Source organism: Rousettus aegyptiacus, unplaced genomic scaffold (assembly GCF_014176215.1).
Source record: "Rousettus aegyptiacus isolate mRouAeg1 unplaced genomic scaffold, mRouAeg1.p scaffold_m13_p_9, whole genome shotgun sequence".
Taxonomy (NCBI): domain Eukaryota; kingdom Metazoa; phylum Chordata; class Mammalia; order Chiroptera; family Pteropodidae; genus Rousettus; species Rousettus aegyptiacus.
The window spans coordinates 31,195,269-31,208,448 of record NW_023416312.1 but is presented as its reverse complement, the minus strand read 5'-3'; the positions used below and the strand labels follow the sequence as shown (position 1 = coordinate 31,208,448).

The 13,180-nt window shown below is 46.7% G+C and overlaps 1 protein-coding gene across 2 annotated transcripts; it reads right to left on the bottom strand.

The window, feature by feature from the left end:
• Positions 1–3,242: 3,242 nt before the first annotated feature.
• Positions 3,243–10,371, bottom strand: WAS (WASP actin nucleation promoting factor). 2 transcript variants are annotated; one of them, XM_016153346.2, is made up of 12 exons: positions 10,169–10,362; positions 9,671–9,811; positions 8,556–8,642; positions 8,353–8,455; positions 8,201–8,242; positions 7,826–7,879; positions 6,993–7,167; positions 5,967–6,009; positions 5,612–5,765; positions 4,988–5,406; positions 4,626–4,740; positions 3,243–3,546 (listed from the first exon to the last, which is right to left on the bottom strand). In XM_016153346.2, the coding sequence occupies exons 1-12, from the start codon at positions 10,298–10,300 to the stop codon at positions 3,491–3,493; spliced, it is 1,521 nt and encodes a 506-aa protein (XP_016008832.1). In that variant the 5' UTR covers positions 10,301–10,362; the 3' UTR covers positions 3,243–3,490. The 2 variants fall into 2 exon arrangements, with proteins under 2 accessions (XP_016008832.1, XP_016008831.1); XM_016153345.2 differs by having other exon boundaries at positions 5,612–6,009; positions 10,169–10,371.
• Between the last annotated feature and the right edge of the window lie 2,809 nt (positions 10,372–13,180).

Below are 13,180 nucleotides of genomic sequence, written 5' to 3'. Positions count from 1 at the left end.
TGGTCTGGCCTGTGACTCATTTAGACTGTCCCTAATCATGTTGACAGTCAGCCAGGTAGCCATTCTCAGCATCCAGCTGAGTACATGGTCTGTTAAGCATGCTGCAATTCGGTCAGAATGGTCAGTTGGTCACCATAGACAGCTGCCTATGGCCACAGATCTGTCCATTATTTAGCCTGAAATCCCTTCAGGGTAGCTCTCCTTTACACATCGCCAGGCAGCAGAACATCCAATGCTCCCTTGGGTCAGGTGTGATTTCAGCAATAGTCATCCATTCAAAGTATCCTGCCACCCAGGATCATGGATCAGCAGTCAGACAGAATGTCAGTCCCTCAGGGGGCTTCCTGTCTTCTACACTGTCAGACCGCCAGCCCCAGCCAGTCCCAGGCGGGCTGCGATTCATTTAGATATTCAGTACTGCACAGTGTGGGGAAACTGCACTGTCAGTTTATCAAACTTCCCCTCTCCCTGTCAGTTCATGAGTTATGTAGTCAACCAAATGGTTATACAGTTAAGCAAATGGTTATTCTGTGTGCCTGCTAGTTCAGCTGTGAGCTGCTTAGAGAAATTAAAGGTTCCATCACCCCCTGCTTACCATGAGTGGCACAGCCAACAGCCCCACCATGGATTCCTTATTCCTTCTAGAACAGTGTCAGATGCTGGTTCTCACATGCCCCCCCCCCAGTCTCTCCAGGCAGGCAGGACCTTCCCACTCTGAGGAACCCAGGAGGCCTGTCTAATCCATGAGAGTGGTTTAAATCATGACCCCTTTCTGCCTGAATCTTGAGGGGCAGTGTGGGGGTCTTTGGGGAGCATCCTTTGGCCCTCCTCAAACAGTATAGGATAGTAGGTAAAGGCATAGATTCTGGTAGCTCCATGACCTGGGTTCAAATCCCAGCCCCACCATTTGCTAAATTGTGTGACCTTAAGCACTTCCTTCATCAGCAATACCTCAGGTGAGTGACCTTGGAGTAGACACCTCCCACTAACCTGGTAAATGAATCTTTCAAAAGAATTAACACCTTTTCAGGAGACCTCAAAAGTAAGAGAGGCCACTCTTATTACTGTGTCCTACACCCAGCTACTTGTCTGTTCATTGAGCATTAATGAATGCCTAGAGTGTATGTTATCTTGCCCAATGCTGGGGCCAATACAGGGTTTTATCCATTCCATGCCGCACAGGTTTGACTTGTTTTTAATGTAAACCTCATATTGGTGTGTAGCACACCTACAGAGAGTACACAGACCATGGATGACTAGTGGAATGACTTTTCACTGGCAAACATACATGTGGAACCAGAATGCAGGTTAAGAAACAGCATTGCCAACCAGAGCACAAGAGGTACTTAATTTTTTAACATCTCTGAGATCAGGCTGCATCTCTCCATCACCGGTACTTCTTTGTCTTTCTTAGTGATATATAAAATAATGGTGCATTTTGTAATCAGTAGTGACTCAGGATCAGTGACACCCAGTAATAACAATAGCAGCAGCAACAGCTAATATTTATAGATTGATGCCTACAAGGAGCCAGGCACCAGCTATTTTAATTCTGGCCACAGCCAGTGAAGTAAGGTTTTTTATCCTCATTTTAAAGACTAAAGAAACTAAGGCCCAGAGGGGTCAAGCAACTTGCCCACAAGCAATTATTTTACCCCAGATCTGTGCTTGCTCTAACCAGTGCTCCTAGGAATTCAGAAGTTGTGTGATGTAACATTTTTTCTAGGACAAAGCCTGCCCAAGGGGTCCTGGAACATTGATTTCTAGAATTTCATCAGGGAAGTTTGGAGTGGGAGTAAGTAATATGATAAGACCTTCCTAGACTCAGTATTCAGGGACTTGGCCGGGGTGGGTGGCGGGAGGAGTGCGGATTGAAGAATAATGAAAGAATTAAAGGAAAACTTAGACTCCTTCAGCTTCCCCGGCTTCGGGGGAAGAGCCAGCTCCCACTCCCATACCTCCTACCTCACGCCCACTGCCTGGCTCTTTCCCTTCTTCCTCGAACCTCCCAACCTGCACATCAGTGGTTCAGAAATTCTTCTACTGCTCTTGCAGATGGAAGAAGCCTGCCATTTCTGGATTCTCTCTCAACTTTATCTTTCTCCCTCCTACCCTCCTCTGCCTCTAAAATTAGGCTACCTGAGATCTTCAATCCATCAGATTTCAGAAATGGGAAGAGGTAGGCAACCTTGATTCTAGGCTTGATTTCAGAAATGGGAAGAGGTAGGCAACCTAAATTCTAGGCTTTAATGTGAAAGAGTTTCTAATTACTCCCTTGGAAATAGCTTGAAACACCAGGGACAGTTTTGAATTGCTCCTTTTTTTCTGGAGAGCAAGTCCTGGAAGATGAGTGTGATCCAGTGAGATTCCAGTTTGAACTCTGTTACATTTTCTTACTCCCATTGTATGGATGAGGAAACTAAGGCTCTGAGGTGAGGCATCTTTCCCGGGTTCCAGAGCAAATCTATCTGATTAGTAAGTCTTTGTCTCTTCCATTGCTATTGGCCAGGACTTGGTTTGCACTGAAAACTGGGAAGAACCAAATTCTAATATTGAGAGGGTGATCTTGCATATCAGGATCCTGGGTGAGTTGTTATATGCATGGAGAATGGAGACGTCTGACCATCAAGTACTCTCTTGATCTAGTATTGTGCTGATTGAACAGTCTTTAAAAAATAAATAAGTGAATGAATAAATAACTCCCATTCATTAGCCACATCCAGCTTCATGTCAAGCTTTTTCCCACATCAGGGCCTTTGCACTAATGGCTCCCTCTGTCTGGAATACCCTTCCCCCAAATATTCACCTAGTTGACTTCTCTTTCTTTAGGTCCAGCATAACTGTCACCTCCTCCAAGCAGCTTTCCCTGAACAATGTATCTGAATATAATTTCCTCTCAGCACAAAGCACTTACGGTCTATAACTATATTTTGTTTCTATTTGATTTCTTCCTTCTTGTCTGTCTCCCCTGCCCCACAATGTCTGCCCCTAGAATGTTGGCCCCATCAGAGAAAGAATTTTTGTCAATTTTTTTCCACTGCTTTATCCCCAGTCTCTAAAATAGTGCCTGACGATAAATGTTTACAGAAAGAAAGGCAAAAGGAAACAAAGGCTAAATGACCGAGAGAACAAATGAATGGATTGTATATGTGTAAGCCTAAATAAGTGAAATGAAATATATGAATAAAAGGGATTTTGTGGGAAAAGAACCCCAAATTCCCACATTTGGAATACAGACAAACAGATTTAGAGAAACAAAATGACAGGTATTTTATTTTTGTTTAAAAATCTTTGAGCGAGGAGAACTGAGAAATTTGTATAAAAAGGGCCCTGGCTATTACTAGGGTGAGTGTGAGGGTCAGTCAGAGATAATATCATTGGAGGTTGGTGGGGAAGAAATGAGCCTTGGGAGCCTGGAAGCCAAAAAAGGAAAGCAGGGAGGAGTGGCCGCCAAGGGAGGGGGCGCTGAATAGGTGGGGACAGTGGTGACTCAGTCATCCCACTCATCATCCTCATCGTCATCTCCAGCCTGGTCCTCCCCTTCATCTGGAGGGAGACAAAAAGAGTGGAACTCAGGATGGGTAGGAGGGTTAAAAAGCCTGGGGGAAGGGGGTTTCTAGGGCCTGAGAGGTCAGGACTCAGGGCCCTGGGGGGCTGAGGTCTCTTACTAGGAAATCAGATCTGGGGTCTATGCGTTGGATGAAGGAGAGTTAGGGTTTCTGTTTGGGACAAGATAGGGATTATAGTTGGGGTCTGGATTCTAGTTGGAGTTGAAGTTAATTTTGTCAAAAATGTGTGGTTCTTTGGTATATTATTGTCACACAAAGGGTTAATGTTAATGGGTTTGTCATTTAATGGAGTGAATTTAAATATTATTAGCAAAGGGACTAAATTGCAATATTATTGTTTCATACTGGTTTAATGTTAATATTGTTGACACATAATGAGGTTAATGACAATATCATTGTCAGAAGATGAGGTTCATTATAATGTTGTCATATAATGGATCCATGTTAATCTTGTGGACACACTCTGGGGTTAATGTTCAAATTATTATCAAAGTTGGAGTTAATTATATTATTGTCACATTATAATTATTATCACACATATTATCCTCACATAATTGTCATATGATGACAATACTGTTGACACACTAGGAGATTCATGTTAACATCATTGCAAAAAAATTGGGTTAGTTATATAATATGACATAATGAGTTACTGTTAATCTGTTGACACATGGAATTTGAGTTAACATTACTGTCGAAGATGGGGTTATTTATAATATTATCATCACATAGTAGGCTAATGTTAACACTATTGAACAAATGGGATTAATGTAAATAATGTGGACATAGGACATATCTTGATATTAATGTTAATATTATTGTCAAAGATAATTATATTATTGTTATGTAATGACAACATTAGCATTGTCAAAAAGGAAATTGATACAAGATTTATGTGAATACTATCATCAACAGATGGTGTTAATGTTACTATTGATGGAGACTGTTGGGGGTGTTTTCAGGCCAACACTAGCCCTGGGAAGCAAGGTCACTGTCTTGGCAGGATGGGCTCCAGAGAAGGCAGCCCGCAGGTAGCAAGGGAGGGTGGGTTCTCACCTGAGGAGTGGATGGCTCTGCTTCGCTTCTGCATCACGTGCATCAGGGCCCCTACCAGCCCTTCTGAGCTCTGAGGTGGTGGCTGCAGTGTAGAGCTCTCGGAGGACCCAGGGGTCTGTAGTAAGCAGGGTCCAACACAGAGGGTTCAGGGCCTTCTCTGTGCCCCTTCCCACACCACCCACACTCTCCAGTCCCTTTCAAGGCTCCAAGCCCACCTCTCCCCACCAACCTTCCAACCCTATAACTGAACCCCAAAAGCCTAGAACCCCCATCAGTCACAGCCCTGCCCCCCCCAATATTCTGACTTGAACAGTGCTCCCCAGAGTCCCAGATCCCCGGTCCTTCATCCTGCTGATCCTTACCTTGTTCAGCTGAATTCCCTGCCGGATTTGATCCAAAAGTGCCCCCCGACCCCCACCAGGGGTCAGGCCCCCCACAGGCCCCAGAGAAGGAGGGGGTGGGGGAAGAACTGGCCCATCCCCAGAGCTGGGTGGTGGCGGTGGTGGTGGTGGCGGCGGCGGTGGCAGGGGCAGACCCCCAGCTCCAGGGGGTGGAGGGGGTGGAGGAGGTGGTGGTCCAGAACGTCCTGTGGCTAGAGGGGGTGGTGGTAGAGGACCTACTCGGCCTGGGGGTGGGGGCCCCCGGGGAGTTGGTGGGGGCGGAGCACCTCCCGAAGGTACAGGGGGCAGTGGACCAGAACGACCCTTGTTAGTCCCCACAGTAGGGGGCCGGGGGGGCTGGTTCCCTCCTCGAGATGGCGGTGGAGGTGGTGGAAGTGACTCTGAAGGGGGAAAATAACACATAGCGATTATTATAGTTTCCTTCCAAGCCTTAGTTTTGCTCATTTGTAAAATGGGTACCTAACTGACCAGCTCCCAAATCTAGCAGTAGAGGGGTTTCCATGAGGACTGAGTGACTGCAGTGTATCTCTCAAAATCAGCTACCAGGGTTGGAGAAGAAGGGGGTGTCCAAAAGTGGGGACTCACCATGGCGCCTCATCTCCTGCCGCACAGCTTCCAGCCCACCCTGGTCCTCAATGAAATCGTAGATAAGTTTAGAGGTCTCAGCATCAGTGAGTTGGGCCTCACTGATTCCTGCCCTAGAGAACAAGCTCCGCAGATCTGGGTCCAGGTTGTTTACCTGCTCAGGAGGAAAAAGTCCAGGGAAGGGGTGGGTAAATAAGGTGGGGAGGGAAGAGGCACAGATTATCACTGAGTCCACCCCAGAGAAGGAACTGAGATGGGTGTGGGAAGGGTGGGTTCTTAGGATAGGTCTGATTGGTACATTATGAAAGGGTAGGTGGGAGTTGAGTGGGGTCCAGGGGACTTTAGAGTTACTCACGTCAAATCCATTCTGGGGGTCCCACCCCACGTGGCTCACATGTCTAGGGAAGGTGAGGAGACCCCAGTGAAGCCCCATTGCCCTTCATTCCCTACCTTCCTAGTGAAGCCCTCCTGCCCTCTCCTGCCCTCTCCTGCCCAGAGGGACTCTGGAGGGGCCAGAATTAAGTAATGAGCTGTGAGTGAATGAATGAGTAAATGAGTGAGAGCAGTAATTATGGAATTAGAAGGGGTCCATAGCTTGTAGACCCATCTGTCCATCCATCCACTCATTCATTTGTCCACCTAGCCATTCATATTCACGTCAGACCACTGATATATGTACATTTGCCTTTCCATTCATCTGCCCCCACACATCTATTTACACATTTGTACATCAATCTGTCCTCACACACATTTGTCTATCCACCCATCTATCTACCTAAGTGCCCACCTTTCCATCCATCCACTCACTTGTCTCCATTCAACCACATACTTCTGTCCATTTATCCACTAAAGTGTCCATTCATCCACATATCTGGCACCTACCCATCCCTATCTATCTTATCTTGAACCAATCAGCCTATATATCCATCTCACCCATCCTTCTACCCACCCACTTCCTATTTACCCATCCACTCATCCATCCAGCCACCGATCCATTCATTCTTCAACCCACCTATTCATTTCATTCATTCATTCATCTATCCATCTACCCACCCATCTATTCACCCACCCACTCACCCAGGGTAGAACTAGAGTGAAGCAAGTGAGGTGCCTAGGGTGTAAAATTTAAGGAGACACTCACTCTCAGAGTTGTAAATTGCATCTACATTACCCTAAGACTGACTGTCTCCATAAATTTTGCAACCTTGGTGCCTCTCTTGCCCCTCCCTAGTCCTGGCCTTGCACCTGCTCATCCACTCGTCCACCCACCCACTCGTCTATCCATCTGTCCATCCCTCCATCTACTCAGCTCTCCTCCTGTCCACCTGTTCATCTGCCCCCCTCCTAGGGATCTGTGGGCCCACTCAGGAGAGGTTCTCACTTGAATCCACTGGGTGCACCAATATCAGCCTTGCTGATCTTTTTCTTTCCTGAGCGTTTCTTATCAGCTGGGCCAGGCCCAGGTGCCGGGAGCCCACGATATCGTGAACTTGTGATGTCCGGGTTCTGAATGTCCACTGTTACCAGCCCCAGGGACAGTGGGCCAGTTGCTGGACCTGTGGGGAAAATAGGGTGACTAGACTATTGATCCACTTACCTACCAACCAAAGCATAAGGGCAAGAGACAGAAAGACTTTGGGAAAACTGTGTGTGTATTTTAAGATCAGAGAGGGGGTGGGTGAGGGGTCCAAGGAGAGTTTATAGAGAAGTGGGTAAGTGGGTCCCACAAACCATTCATACATTCACTAGTTCCTTTATTTATTCATTCACTCATGCTTATTACTTAACTATTGACTCAGTTATTCACTGGCTCATTCACTAATTTGTTAAATTATTCATTCTCATTCATTCATTCAATCATTGCTTTCTTCACAAATTGAAATTTTTGTCACTGTTCAGTTCAATCACTCACTCAATCATTAATTGACTCAATCATCCAACCATTTATCCACTTATCTGTATATCAATTCACCTATGCATCTATACACTCACCTATACATCTATATATCTATTTATATTTTGATCTTTCCATCAATTCATCCTCTCACTCAACCATCTATCCACCACTAATCCATCCACCTACACATCTACCCATCCAATCGTCCACTTATCTCTGCACCCATCAAATTACTCATCCATCTACCCACTACCCACTCATCTGTCCATCCACTCATGCACCCGTCCACGAAGAAGCACAGAAGAATCAGTACTCACCTCCTTGGTCTCCACCTGGGGGTGGGGGCAAAGGTGGGAGCCCTCCTCTTTTCTCTGGGAAGATGGAATGGATAGGGAGCTATCACAACCCTGCCACAGGTTCTTAGGCTAGCCTCTTATTACCCCTACTTGCACTAGAGCAGAGGTCCCCAATCCCCGGGCCGTGGACCCATACCAGTCCGTGGCCTGAAAGGAACTGGGCCTCACAGCAGGAGGTGAGTGGCGGGCAAGCAAAGCTTCATCTGTATTTGCAGCTACTCCCCAGTGCTAGCATCACCGCCTCAGCTCCACCTCAGATCATCAGGCATTAGATTCTCATAGAAGCACCAATCTCTGGTGCCAAAAAGTTGGGGACTGTTGCTCTAGAAGACTCACCTTCACTGGCTGGTGTTGGTGGTGGGGGTAGCTGGCGTCTGTCTGTGGAGAGACAGGTAGACTGGGAACCAGAACCATGAGAGAGGCTTTTCCAGCTCCCCACTCGCACTCACCTCTGCCCAATCTACATTTCTCTCCTGAGGCCTCCTCACCTCCACTTTGCCTCTGATTCCTTTTCTGTATCTTCTCCTGCACCAGGGCCCGGAAGGCCCGGGCTTCGCCCTCGTCGGCAAAGTTCAGCCCTGCTTGGCAGTCCTGCACACACCTTGGGGTCAGAAGCCTTATGGGCCCTGCACACCTCTCCCATCTCCTCCCCCAACCCCAACTGAGGCCCAAGAGTTGGAAGGTCACTTACATCTCCAGCAAAGGTGTGGAAGAAGGGGGTGGGAGTGGAGTAGACCAGCTGTGAGTACAGCTCCTGTTCCCAGAGCAGCCGGCCTGCCTAGAGAGGTGGAGAACACACTGGCACTGAAGCATGCCTGGGGTGGCAAACCTCTGTTATCTGGGAAGGGACCATGGTGTCCAAATTTGAGGCCCCAGGATCTGATTTGGAGATTTCCAACTCAGGATCAGAGAGTTGGGGGTCTAGGAATCAGCTGTGGAGAGTTGGGCTATAGTATGGGAGTTAGACACTGCAGTGAAAGCTTTGAATTTGGGATTTGGGGCCTTAGATGTGAAACTTGGGGAATTGAATTTGAGGAGTCTAGACTCTAGTTATAGAAAACTGAGCCTATTCTTGATTCCATCCCACATACCCCCTTATGGAGGCCTTCATTTGGGCAGGCAGGGCTCCAGTATTGGGAATCAGGGTTGACATTTGGGTTCAGGCAAGGTATGTGCAAGTTTAGGTTTGTGAAGTAGAGTTATGGTTTAGGAATTTGGTCAGTATTTGATGGTCCTGGGATCTTGATGTGGTTATGCTGGGTTCATCTTTATGGGTTTAGAAGGATGAATTTGGGGTATGTGCCTGGGGAGTTAGGGTTGGGGGTTTGTGAAAAGATTCAGGAATTCTGGAGTCCATGCTGTGGGCTTAAAAGGACAGATCTGGAGTTCAAGACTCGATGGCACATTCAGGTTTGGGGTTTGTGGAACAGATTTATGACTTAGGAGCTAGGCAAACATCTGGGGTTTAGGAGTTTTGATAGGGGATCTCTGGGACCCGAATGTTGAGTTTAGAGAAGATTTAAGGTTCAGGTAAAAATATAGTGCTCTTTTTTTTTTTGGAGTTTGTAGAACAGATTAGACTTAGAGGGTATACTAATATGTGGCAGGTTATAGATTTCGACGTGCAAACTCTGGGGTCAGTCATCACAGACTTAGAAAGGCAAACCAGAGTTTGACATCTGAATGACATCTTTGGTTCTGGGGCCCGGGGGTTAACTGATCTGTCCAAGGATTTGGGGCTATGGACACAGATTTCGGTTTGTGGGTTGAAAACTAGTTGGCATGTCCAGTGAGGGCGGGGATCACCTGAAGGCCATAAAGACGGATGAAGTAGGACTTCTGGGGGTTATCCTTCACGAAACACACAGCCCCACAATGCTCCTTGGTCCAGCGCTCGGCTCCAGGGGGCAGCGCCAGGTACAGCTGAACAACCGCGGTGGCCAGCGTCTGGGAGGGAAGAGTGGGGTTCAGCAGAATCTAGTCAGGGGCAACCAGAGAATCTGGGAGCCAGATCTGGTCCTTCCTTGCCCATGGCTGTCATGGCCCTGAAGGAAGAGCCACAACCAGAGAGAAAGTAAATAGACCTGGAGATCTTCCTAAGATTGGTGAATGGGGGTAAATGAGTTCTAGGAAAGGAGATGATGGAGAAAGAAAGGAGGAGGGGGAGAGGGGAAGAACGAGAAGGGAAGAATGGGAAAGATGAAGGGAAGGAAAAGAGAGGAGGAAGAGGAGGAAGGGGAAAATGAGGAGAGGAAGAGCAGGAAAGGGAGAAAGACAGGGAGGGCCAGGAGAACCCCAGCTCACCCAACATTTCCGTCCAAGCATCTCGAAGAGTCGCTGGTTTTCATGGTCTTGAAGAAGGGTGGAAGGTATGTTCTGCTGAACCATGGGTGTTCCGCGGCCCCCAGGCCTGCCTCCCACAGGGCCCCCACTCATGGTGTCTCCTGCCCTGTCCTCGCTTGCTAGGCTCTGAGTGCAGGGTAAAAAGAGGAACTTGCAGTGAGCAGGGGAACAGGAAGTGCAAAAAACCACAAGGGAAATAAGTCCTCCAGGGGCCCCTTGGTGGGCCTGGCCTCCTTCTCACTAGGACAAGCTTGGACTCTCTGCCCTTAGACTGGGGCCCTCCTCCATTTGACTGGTTAGACCCATCTTTTGAACAAGCTCACGTCTTCCTCCTTCTTTCTTTCTTTTTGGGTTCCATCTCCCTCTGACTGGATCAGATCTTCCTCCCTCTGATTGGCTGACAGCAAGAGCTAGGCCACTTTGGCACTTCTGCAGGGCAAGCTGCGGTGGTGGGAAACAGTCATGGGGCTGGGCGGCCTCCTTCCTCCCCAAAGCACCCTGTTAGCCTGGGCCTAAGGTCCAAGGCCCCTAGTGCTGAAGGATTACTGTGCTAAAAGTTTTTCCTTTAATTACACAGTGAGCACCTGGGATCCCACCCCTCTCCTGAGACCCCAACAACCCAGCTCACCTCCCCAACTCTTACCCCTGCTTCCCCACAGCTCCCAAATTACTTTCTGTTTATCATTCCCTTTTTTGAAGAGAGGAACTTTATAGTATATGTGAATGCCTAAACAACATCTTGTTTCATTTTCGTTGCTTTTGAACTTTTAAAGTATGCAATATTCAGAGACTTGCTTTTACCCCACTAAACATTCTATTTTTATCTAACAAACATTCATGTAGCACTGAATATGTGTGCCAGGCACTGTTCTGTCCCCTTTGTAAATACTGACTCATTTAAATCCTCATAACAGCCTGCGGGACATATACTGTTACCGTGTCCATCTGACAGAGGGAAATGAGGGACTTTCCCAGTAGCTCCCAGCTAGCAAGTGGGAGAGCCTGGATTGCATGCCAGGCAGGCTGGGTACAGAGGGCACACTTTTCATCACTATGCTTCATGCCTTCTGTTACCAAGAGTTGTATTTGTTCATCTTTACAGCTGTATAGTATTCTATTGAGTGACTTTACAACTTGTTTATTCATATTCTCCTATTAACATATACTTTGGCTGTTTCTGGCTTTTGCCATTAGGAGCAACACTGCTATGTTCACTCCTGTACACATTTCCTATTCCACACAGTCACGTATACTGTCAGGAGGTAAGTTAGGGGGTTGTAAGGTTTGCATATGTCTAACTTTACCAGATAATGCCAGACTGTTTCCCCACGTGAATGCTAGCTCAGTCCCCACTCCTCCCTGGGCCTCAGAGCTTTGGGAACACAATGCTTTCAGGCAAAAGGAGCAGTTTGAGGGAGCTGAGCAGGTCTGGGATGTGACTGACATTCCTGGGTACGTGAAGGGAAACAACTTAAGGTGAGACCCACATTCCTGCCTAGAAACCTGCTTGGCTCCCCACGCTCACAGGTTCAAAGTTTCTCTCCTAAGTCTAGGTTCAAAGCCCCTTCTGGCATAGCAATTTCAACCTCCCTCCCACCTCTCCCACCTCTCCCACCTCACAACTCAGCTTTTGGTGCCTCTAACTCACCAGGTGATTTCCTACCTCCAAGCCTGGGACACCTTCCAGCCTGTTCACTAGGGCAAGCCCCTGCTTCTCCTTAAAAGGCCATTGCATTCCTTCATTTTAACACTGTTCATTGAGCTCTCATGGTGTGCCAAGTATATCTCTAGTATCTGGCACAAACTAGACATTCAATAAAGGAAGGAATAAATGAGGGAATAATTGATTTAGTGTTTTCTGAGCTTTTTCTAAGTGCCTTACATTTATTTACTCATTTCGCATTTTAATGACAGGGAAGCTGAGGCCCAGAGAAGCTTTGCTAGCTTGCCTGTGATCATACAGCTTGTGAATGATGAAGCAGAAGCCAATTATGTGAGTTCCGAAACTTAAAATTCTTCTTCCCCTCTGTGTCTTTTGTTCTCCACCTTCCTACTCCTTTCTCTGCCCCTACATCTGTCTCCTTTACGTTTACATCAGGGGGCCTTAAACCTCTGCTGCATCTGCCGGTTGTTTTTTAAACTAACTTTTAAAAGTTGTATATTTCTTGTTCTTACTTCTCAGTAGCAGACAGGTTTAAAAATTCTATTTCCCCTAAATACAAAACCTAGACGAAGTAAGATAATTCACAAAAATTTAGCGTGCCTAATACACGTCGGATATTGTGATGAAAAGAAAAAAAAATCTGAAGTAGATTTCAGTTATTTCAGTCCCTAATAGAATTTCTCCATCTTAGAATATAGTGATTTATTAATCATCTTAATAAAATTTTTCATATTATTCAGATTACTGAATTACTCTGTTGACCTGAATTAACAATCTGCAGTTGGTCTATTTTGCTTTTATGTGTTGCCATATACTCTTGCTTTTCTGCACTGAATGACAGTATTTGGGCAGGTGATGACCTCAAAGGTAATTTGCTCTCCTGGGTCTTCAAATGGATTTATAAAGAAGAACAAAACCTTGATCCAGCCTCTCCTGCTGTTCTCAGCAGGAGAGTGGGTCAAATACAAGTCAGTCCACCACCTCTGGGAGAAGTTCTAACTTACTTTTTAGTAATCCAGTGAATGCCCAGGAACCCCAAGGACTAGGTATTTCAAATAACTTACACCCACCTAATGCTCCTTCACCACCTCCCTCTGACAACTTCCCAGGGGGTCACTAAATGGAGGCACTTCTTGTTTCTATCTTGTGCTTATTTTGCTTTGAGAGGATATTGCCTACAAGATCAACTGCCAAGCCTCAAGCCCTGAGTAGGTTAAAAGATAGTCTGTGATGTGACATAGGGGTGTCTATCATACTCCAGTTACTACCATGTGACTGAGTCCATGGAGGAGACATAGGTATGGATAGGG

Coding starts and splice junctions, on each gene's coding strand:
- WAS (XM_016153345.2), bottom strand. CDS start 10,300: ATGAGTGGGGGCCCTGTGGGAGGCAGGCCTGGGGGCCGCGGAACACCC. Junction 4,741..4,987: donor AGGGAATTCAGCTGAACAAG/GTAAGGATCAGC, acceptor TGCTTACTACAG/ACCCCTGGGTCCTCCGAGAG. Junction 3,547..4,625: donor CAGAGCCATCCACTCCTCAG/GTGAGAACCCAC, acceptor GTCTCCCTCCAG/ATGAAGGGGAGGACCAGGCT.